Source organism: Thecamonas trahens (assembly GCF_000142905.1).
Source record: "Thecamonas trahens ATCC 50062 unplaced genomic scaffold supercont1.51, whole genome shotgun sequence".
Taxonomy (NCBI): Eukaryota; order Apusomonadida; family Apusomonadidae; genus Thecamonas; species Thecamonas trahens.
In genome coordinates this window covers 25473-34178 of record NW_013657629.1, presented here as the reverse complement: position 1 = coordinate 34178, position 8706 = coordinate 25473, and the positions used below count along the sequence as shown (strand labels likewise).

Below are 8706 nucleotides of genomic sequence, written 5' to 3'. Positions count from 1 at the left end.
CGTTACCGGTACGTACGTACCCGTACCCGTAACCGTACCGTACCGTACCGTTACCCCCCCCCCTCCTCCCCCCTCCCCCCTCCCACCCCCCTCTATCTCTACAAATACTACATAGACACATTCTAGAAGATAATGTACCCAGTATTGACTGCATGGGTAGGTATGGTGTACGTACTGGGTTGAGAAAGTCCCGAGCTCGGTGGAGTGCAGTCTTGGTGCGTTGGCCGCTTGTGCTTCGCTGGCCAGGCACTGTGCTGAAACAGCCCGATTTTGCTCACACTACCGCAAGCTGCAAAGATGGGGGGGGGGGGGCAGCTCGGGTTGGAGGGGAAGGGGATCGGGTTGGGAGGAGGGGGATCAGGCTGCGTTTGGGCTGCGGAAGGGAATCGGTGTGAGCATCGGGCTATGTGTGTGTGTGTTTGTGTGTGTGTGTGTGTGTGACGTGGAGGATTCGGTATGGGCTGTGAATCGGCATAAGGTTGGAAAGCAAGGGGGGAGTCGGCTTAAGGCTGGGCGGTGGGTGGCGGATCGGTTGATGATGGGGGTAAGGGGGGCGTGGCAGGCGTGGCGGGCTTTGGCTGATGATTGGTCGAGTTGAGCAGAGTGTGCTGTACTCAATGAGGTCTGAGGTAGCAAGCAGGTCAGCTACGTCGCCAGACTCATCCCCTCGCCCAAGTCAGACCAAGAGCATGCTGAGTGCCGCCCGCGTGACTGTAGCAAGTGCTGGTGTTCGGTGGGCGTGTTTGGGGTGGCAGCGAGACCGGGAGCGAGCTTGCCGGGGCGGCGGCGAGTGACGGCGGCGGCGGCGGCGAGCTCTGGCGGAGAGGCTGTGGAGAAGCCGCGGCTGCGGAAGATCACGGCGGAAGAGGTGGCGCTTCATGACACCGAGGATGACTGCTGGATTATTGTGGACGGCAAGGTGTATGACGTGACGTCGTATGTTTACGAGCACCCTGGTGGCGACATCATTGCCGATGATGCCGGCTACGACGCCACCGAGGGATTTGACGATGCGGACCACTCTGACGAGGCGGTTGAGGAGATGGCCCAGTTCCTCATCGGCGAGTTGGACGAGTCTCGGTGACGTGTCGAGTCAGCCAAATAGCGACGACTCTGTGGCGGCTGGCGTCTCGAGTGGCTCCATGTGGTAGCGCGAGTCGTCGGCCGAGAGGGCGAGCCCGGTGTCGTCCTCCGAGTCGGCGCTGGACGATGCGGAGCCACCGAGCGAGAAGCCAAGCGAGAGGCCGATGGTTGGCGGAGCCGAGAGCAGCGGGCCCGGCGGCGATTGAGCCGCCGGTTCGGCATTGTCCGAGTCCGGCGGGTTATCGACGATGAAGGGCGAGAGTGCCATGAGATCAAACTCAACGGTGAGCTCTGTGACCGAGGTTGCGGCGAGAGAGGGCGACGAAAGCGAGGGCGCGAGGACGCGGGTGGGAGCGAGCGTAAAGCGCGGGCGCGAGCCGATGGAGGCCGAGCGCGAGAGCGCAATGGGCGCGAGGGCGAGGACAGCGAGGATGCCGTAGTGGTCTGACGGATAAATGTCGACGTCGTCGGGGATCTTCTTCTCGAGGCAGAACCCTTCCTGCTTAACAATGGGAATGGGCGAGGTGCCGAGGCGGGTCATGGAGACCGGATGGAGGCCTTCCGAGCTGAAGATGCGATCGAGACGGAGAGTGCGCGAGTGGACGGGCTTGCCGGCCATGGCAGACGACTTTGCGTCGACGGTGTAGCCGGGATTATCGGGCCAGAGGGTGGGCCAGGCGTCGGCAAAGGGATACTTGTCGATGAGAGCGTCTTCGTCCGGGTGCTGCATGTTGGTGTCGCCCATAAACAGCGAGTATGTGGCCTTGGAGATGCGGCCAAAGATGTGGGCCAGCTGAGCGGCGCGGAGCTTGGTGTCGTTGGGGTAGCTCTCAAGATGCGAGGTCGAGACGCAGAGAGTGGCGCCCGACGGCAGCAGATAGGTGGCAAAGATGGCCCGCCGGTGAAGCCGAGAGCGCAGCTCGTAGATCTCGAGCGAGGTCATGGGATAAACGGAGAAGAGAACAACGCCGTAGTGGTGGAGCGAGTTTCCGGTTCCGTCTGAAACGTAGAACCGCCTTGTCCACTTTTGCTGGAGCAGGTAGGCCAGGACTGGTGGCGTCACTTCTTGCAATGCCACAATGTCGGGGCGCGCCTCGTCGACGATGCGCCCGATGGCCTGTAGCCGCGAGAGGACGGCGACGTCGCCGAACCAGATGTTCCACGAGAGGACCACAAGCTCGTCCTCGACGTCGGCCACCCGCCCGCGGAAAGGCGTCTCCTCGCCCTCGGCCAGCCCGCTACGCTGCGACACGTCCGACATGCTTGAGGCCGACGCCAGCGATGAGGTTGACGACGCTGCCGACGGCGTCGACGGGAAGACCGGCGAGATCGGCGAGGCCGGCTCGTCGAGGACCTCGAGAAGCGACGACGGCGACCGCGGCGGCACGTACCGCGACGGGTTCGGGTGAGTGCTCGTCGACGCGGCCGCCGGAGAGTCATCGGCAGCGGTAGCGGCGGCAGCAGCCTCGTCGTCGGCGGCAGCGACCGCGGCAGCGGCAGCAACAGCGCGGACAGCTGCCGCCGCTGCGATGCCGGGCATCGGCGCGGACGATGCCATGTCATCGGGCTGGCTCGTGGTCGGCGACGATGGCTGAGATGATGAGCCGGGCGAGCCGGGCGCCTTGTGCGAGAGTGGCGAGCGGCCGTGGGCGAGCGACGAGTCCCGCACCAGCGCTGACGGCTGGGCCGGGTTCGACACAGTGCGTTGTCTCCGTCTGTACGGTAGCTGAGCCAGAGTTGTTCTCGGCGTCGACGGCATGGCACCCGACCGCGGTGATGACGGGGCAAACTCATCCGAAACCGATTCTAGCCCTGATCTCAGCGGCTTGGGCAGGACAACGGGAACCCATGTTCCTACCGAAGGCGAGTACACATACGGTGTCAGATGGGGCGAGTTCGTTTTGTCGACCTGTGACCATGTTCCCGAAAGAGTACGACATTTTGCAACGTTGGCCACATTTGCGGCAAGGACAGAGAGGCAGAGCAGTTGGCCAGCCCAGCGAGAGAGAGAAGCACAGTTTGCACCAACCGATGCACCAGTCAGCAGCGACGACAAAGAGTTGGTTGGTTGGTTGGTTGGGGGTGAGTGCGCGAGAGGATGCACAGCTTGGCAGTGTGTGTGTGTGGAGGGGGGGGGGGGGGGGGGGTCGGCCAGACGTGGTTAAGCGACATTTGTGAAGAAGCCGCGACAGGGGGGGGGGGGATACAGACGGCCTGTATGGGAGGTACAAGGAGGATTGAGAGCCACAAAGTTGATAGGGGGGTAGTACAAGCATACTACTACATAGCAGTATGGTTACTTTCAACAAAATCCCGCTCTTACTACCGCTATGCCTACTACCACAACCACCAGAAGGAGGAAGGAGGGAAGGAGGGGGGGGAGGGGGCGGGCGGAGGCATTCATTGATGCCATCAATAAAAACAAACGATAAATAATTGGGGAAGCGGGGCAAGCGAGGCGAACGTTAAAATGAACGTTTTCATCGTTGACCAATGGCAGGCGAGCGGAAAGCAAACAAGTTGGTCACCTAGCACGTAGCCGCACTACCTATGGTACGGGCAACAAGAAGAGCAGGGAGGGGGGGGGGGGGGGGGGTACGTACATCAATAGTCAAGGATACACAGTCCATGGTGCCCAAGTGTGGCTAACCTGTGACACAGGAAAGGTGTGGGGCTGGGAAGGAGGGGAAGGAGTTGGGGTGGGGTGGGGTGCGAGCGAGGGTGGGGCCGAGGGTGGGGCCAAGGTTGGCAGAGGTCTGTTGGCAGAGGTGTGGCTGGAGTGGTGTGTTGGGCGGTGAAATGACGAGAGGGCTACGACTGGAGCACCAAAAAAAATGACTTGCCGCACCTGCCGCATTCGGTCACGGCAACGTGGGCTGACGGCAGTGCGGGCGAGGCAACAGTCGACATCACGCCGTTGTTATCCTTCGCATACATCGGTTGTTGTCGAGTCAGAGTTGCCTCATGTACACGTTGTCGCATGCGGCAGTGTGACGGGCATGAATGCCACGCGGAGCCAGCGAGAAGCGACCAGCGGCGCAAGACAAACGTGGGCGCAACAAGCAGCCAACATCACGTCAGAGGCGCGACTTTGTGGCAGGGAGGCCTGTGGCGCGGGAGGCGGCCTCAACGGAGCGGGCGTGGGAGGCGACGACCGAGCGCGGCATGATCGGCTGCGAGTAGAGGACGGCGCCGCCGTCGACAACCAGGGTCGCACCTGTGATCCACTCGGCACCGCCCGAGGCCAGGAAGAGCGCGGCGTGGCCGATGTCGGTGACCTGGCCAATACGTCCGGCAGGGACGACCTTAGCGATGGCGTCGTAGACGCCCTCGGCAGCACCGCCGAGCTTGGCAAAGCCCGGGGTGTGGGCGATGGGCCCGGGCGCAATGCCAACCACCCGCACACCGAGCGCACCCCATTCGAGCGCCAGACTCCGGGTCAGCGAGTCAATGGCAGCCTTGGCAGCCGACGCGTGACTCTGGTACCAGGTTGCCGGTTTGTGGAGCGTGGCCGAGATGTTGATGACGACGGCCGGTGAGCCGAGCGCCTCGGCGCCTTTACGCAGCAACGGCAGGGCAGCCGAGCACACGTTAAAGGTCCCGAGGGCATCGATGCCCATAACAGTGGCAAAGCCGTTGGGCGAGAGATCCTCGGCCAGCGCCAGAAAGTTGCCTGCAGCACCATTGACTACCACAGCCAGCGGCGGCAGCTGCTCATCGTCCTCGATGGAGGCCATAACTTTCTCGAGCGTGGCAGGCTTCCGCACATCGGCGGCCAGACCCACAGCTTTGGCCTCGGTCGTGCTCGGTAGCGACGAGATGATGCCGTTGAGCTCAGCTGCAGCAGCCGTCACCACCTCCTCCCTCCGCCCAACAAGAACGACTGAAGCGCCGACCGAGACCATGGCCCGGGCAATGCCAAGGCCAATGCCCGAGCCACCACCAGTGATGAGCGCAGTCCGTCCGCAAAGAAGATCGTTAGCAAAGGTGGTTGAGTATGGCATGTAGCGTGAATGGTCGGCAGTCATGGTTGGCGGCAGGGCTTGCTGGCGAGAGCGGTGTGTGCACGTGAGTTTGTGTGTGGCGTCGGCTGACACGGGCTCGGCGGTGGTCGACACAGCTGGCGGTCGACAAGGCTGGCGGTGGGCTAGCTTCAATGGTTGGAAACAGGGGCATATTGGGCGTGGCGTACGATGGTCGCTGCTTGCATGCCGTAACAATCTTGGGCCATACCTGCCTCCCCTTTGCGTGACAACCACTCGCTGCACACACGCCGCGCTCGCTCGGCCCGCGAGTTTCGTGGTCAATTGAACCCTAGAGGCTCAGATCAGAGTCAACGCCGCGGGTCTTGGCCTCGGCCGAGTCAGCGGGTGCGAGGAGGGCAGAGAGGGCCGGGGCGGTGGCCTCGGTCGAGGTAGCAGGGCGAATGCGGGAATGGAGCTGGGCGAGCGAGCCGCGGCGCGACTGGCTCGCGCTGTGGACCGAGAACCGGGAACTGGCGGCAGACCGAACGGTGCGCCGCATGCTGGTGGCATTGTCAGCGACCGAGCTCGTAGTGGCGCGGGCGGCGCGAGAGGGGGCGCCATCGCCAGCCTTACGGCTGCCGGTGACAGACCGGATCTTGCGCTTGCGGCGGACTGAGCGGACGAGGCGGGTGTTGCGCTTGCGAGTGTTGGGCGACGAGCGCTCGGTGGTCAAGTTGCCGGAAAGCTCGTCGGTGTCGGTGTCGCTGTTGTCAGAGGCCACGTCATGGTTGGCGAAGCCGGCAGAGGTGGCACGCAAAGCGGGGGAGGACTCGACAATCGATGCGGTTGCGGTGAGCGGGTGGCGCTCGGGAAGGAGCTCGTCGCGCGACTGGGCGTAGATGCGCGAGCGGAGCATGCCGGCCGGGGAGGCCTCGCGCTCGGTGAGCGAGGCGACAGACTCGCCCGACGCCCTAGCCGAGACAACCGAGGCGCGACGGACACGGGACTTCTTACGGGTTTGACCCGAGCCACGGCGCTGCGAGGCTGAGGCCATCGCAGCGTTGCGGAGGCGACGGCGGGAGCGCTTCGACGACGCAGCCGAGGCCGAGCGAACGAGCTCCTCAAGGTCAAAGGTCGACGGCCCGCGGAGCGGTTGGCGGTAGATTGAGGCTGACGATTCGGAGGACCGGACGCCGAGGCCGGGCACCGAGAGCGTTGTCGAGGTATGCGGGAGGCCAAAGATTTCCGAGCCGTTTGTCGGCGTCGACGTGGTTGCTTGTGTGTGCGGCGCGGTGAGTAAAGCCGACGAGCGTTCGGCGAGGGCAGCCATCGGGTTGAGCAGCGAGTCCGGGAGCGAGTTGGAGGCAACAAGCGAGTCGATGGTGTCGCCCTCGTCGAGCCAAACTACCGAGCGGACGCGTTGGAGAATGCGCGAGCGCGGAAAAACGCGGGTTCGACCGGCAAGCGAACGTGGGAGGAGCTCCCAGACCTCGATCGGGTCAGTAAAGCCCGGGAGGGCCACGCGGGCGAGTGGGAGGAGGACAACATCCGGCACGGATCCAGAGTCTTTGGCGGTGAGGATGCGGAGCCACTGGGCGATGACCTCGCGGGTGACGAGGATCTGCCCGCCAAGAGCGAGGTCGGTGACAGCTGTGGTGCGGTGAACGGTCCCGCCAAAGTACTCTTTGCGTGCGGCGCGAATGTTGTAGGTGGCCGAGGCACGGCCAAAGTGAATGCCGATGCGGACCCGGAGCCCGTTCCAGAGCGCGGCCGAGCCGTCAGACGACGGGTCGGGCATGGCATCGAGGAGCCAGATCGGCCACGAGATAGCAAGCAGCTCGAGCTGAACAGAAACCGCAAATGAGAGCGCATGCTCGAGCGAGGCAAAAGCATAGTAGAACGCATCGCCCTCGGTCGAGAACAAGTGTCCGCCGCACATGCGGCCGCAGTTTTCCAGAACAGCGTTGTGCCGCTCGAGCACGTCGTCCATCGACTCTGGGTTCAGCTCCCACAGCATCGACGACGACTCGATGTCCGTCGATACGATAAAGATCTCACCCGACGGCGCATCGTCGGCGAGCGAGGCGGCGTAGGCGGCTACCGCTGACGACCGCCGCATTCGCGACGCGAGCGCCGCCAGGGCAACGACCACCCCCACAAGGAGGACAAACGAGCACGCCGCACCGACAATGACTAGTGGCGAGAGCATGGTCGATTCGCTCGAAGAGCGCGAGCCCAGGGCACAGGTTGACGGCAGGGCCGGGTAGGTACACGCGCCGCAGGCGTCGACAACCCGGCCCGAGTTGGGAATGCCGTCGCAGCTGGCGCACAAGCTGTTGTTGCCGTAGCACACGCCGCACTCGTCCATGGCAAGGTTGGTACCAAAGCAGACGCCGCAGGTGTCGAGCGCCGCACCGCCTCCGCCACACACCCCGCATACATCGCGGTCGGCGTCGCCACCAAAGCACACGCCGCAACTGTCAACGTCGGCGTTTCCGCGGAAGCAAACGCCACAGTCATCCTTGAAAAAGCCAGGGGTGGGGACGAGCGAGCTGCCGCCGGCGCACACATTGCAGTCGTCGACGGTGGCGGTGCCGCTGCAAGTCCCGGTGCAGTCGTAGGTGGCGGACGAGCCGAGGACCCCGTCGCAGCCCATGATGCACGACGTACCGTCGCCGCCACATACGCCACAGAGATCAAAGAGAGCACCGCCGTCCGAGACAAGAGTCCCATCGCAGCCGACGCATGTCGAGTTGTCGCCGTCGCACACGCCGCAGGCATCGAGGACGCCAGAGGCACAGGCGGTGCAGGTCAGGTCCTGGTCAAAGCACACGCCGCACGAGTCGAGGTGGTAGTTGAACGGGAGTGGGGTTGAAACGTTGCCGCCGGTGCACATGCCGCAATCGTCGATGGTGGCGTTGCCGCCGCACACGCCGTGGCAGTCGTAGTGGATGCCCGAGCCGTAGACGCCGTCGCAGCCGACGTAGCATACAGTGGCGTTGCCGCCGCAATCGCCACAGGCGTCGAAATGGGCGCCGCCCAAGGGAATCGGGATGCCGTCGCACCCAAGGCAGGACGAGCTGTCGCCTCCGCACACGCCGCATACATCGCGGACAGCGCCCGAGTTAGGAATTCCGTCGCAGCCGGCACATGTGGCGTTAGAGCCAAAGCAGACGCCGCAGCTGTCCTTGGCAGCATTGTCTCCAAAGCACAAGCCGCAATCGTCCTTGGCGGCGTTGCCGCCAAAGCACACCCCACATTCGTCGCGATCGGCGTTGGCCGACCGGCCAGTCGTCCCGCCGGCACAGACACGGCACGAGTCGAGGGCAGCGACGCCGTTACACACACCTGCGCAGTCCATACCATTGGGGTGCACGCACGTGGTGCACGGTGCACCCGGAGTGAGGCAAGCGTAGCCCGGCTCGAGCTGGCACGAGGCAGTGCATCCGTCGCCCGAATCGGAGTTGCCATCATCGCATGACTCGATGCCCGCGGTGACGATTGCGTCACCGCAGACAGAGGTGGGCGGAGATGGCGGAGGCGGCGACGGCGGAGGCGGCGACGACGGAGGCGAGGGCGGCGGCGGAGGAGGAGGTGATGGAGGGGGTGGAGGTTTCTCGGACTCTTTCCTCGCACGCTAGTTGTTGCTGACGCTTTC

At 64.1% G+C, this 8706-nt stretch overlaps 5 protein-coding genes across 5 annotated transcripts in view; 1 reads left to right on the top strand and 4 right to left on the bottom strand.

The window, feature by feature from the left end:
• Positions 1 to 212, bottom strand: part of AMSG_09774 (uncharacterized protein) — a 4077-nt gene extending 3865 nt beyond the window's left edge. The window contains exon 1 of the mRNA XM_013898760.1: positions 176 to 212. Within this exon, the coding sequence (XP_013754214.1) occupies position 176 (1 nt within the window). The 5' untranslated portion in view covers positions 177 to 212. The remainder of the gene's footprint in view (positions 1 to 175) is intronic.
• Positions 213 to 617: 405 nt separating this feature from the next.
• Positions 618 to 1084, top strand: AMSG_09773 (cytochrome b5; the record flags this gene model as incomplete). The annotated part of the gene is made up of 2 exons (XM_013898759.1): positions 618 to 629; positions 836 to 1084. The coding sequence occupies 2 exons, from the start codon at positions 618 to 620 to the stop codon at positions 1082 to 1084; spliced, it is 261 nt and encodes an 86-aa protein (XP_013754213.1).
• Positions 925 to 3792, bottom strand: AMSG_09772 (endonuclease/exonuclease/phosphatase family protein). The gene is made up of 2 exons (XM_013898758.1): positions 3687 to 3792; positions 925 to 2992 (listed from the first exon to the last, which is right to left on the bottom strand). The coding sequence occupies exons 1-2, from the start codon at positions 3711 to 3713 to the stop codon at positions 1094 to 1096; spliced, it is 1926 nt and encodes a 641-aa protein (XP_013754212.1). The 5' UTR covers positions 3714 to 3792; the 3' UTR covers positions 925 to 1093.
• Positions 3793 to 4160: 368 nt separating this feature from the next.
• AMSG_09771 (peroxisomal 2,4-dienoyl-CoA reductase) lies at positions 4161 to 5087 on the bottom strand (the record flags this gene model as incomplete). The annotated part of the gene is made up of 1 exon (XM_013898757.1): positions 4161 to 5087. One exon carries the CDS (start codon positions 5085 to 5087, stop codon positions 4161 to 4163), a length of 927 nt encoding a protein of 308 aa, XP_013754211.1.
• Positions 5088 to 5220: 133 nt separating this feature from the next.
• The window catches only part of AMSG_12286 (uncharacterized protein), a gene marked incomplete at its 5' end in the record, with an annotated part of 7067 nt that continues 3581 nt past the window's right edge, over positions 5221 to 8706 (bottom strand). The window contains one exon of the mRNA XM_013898825.1: positions 5221 to 8475. Within this exon, the coding sequence (XP_013754279.1) occupies positions 5398 to 8475 (3078 nt within the window). The 3' untranslated portion in view covers positions 5221 to 5397. The remainder of the gene's footprint in view (positions 8476 to 8706) is intronic.

Coding starts and splice junctions, on each gene's coding strand:
- AMSG_09772 (XM_013898758.1), bottom strand. CDS start 3,713: ATGGACTGTGTATCCTTGACTATTGAT. Junction 2,993..3,686: donor GTGTATCCTTGACTATTGAT/GTACGTACCCCC, acceptor ACATGGTCACAG/GTCGACAAAACGAACTCGCC.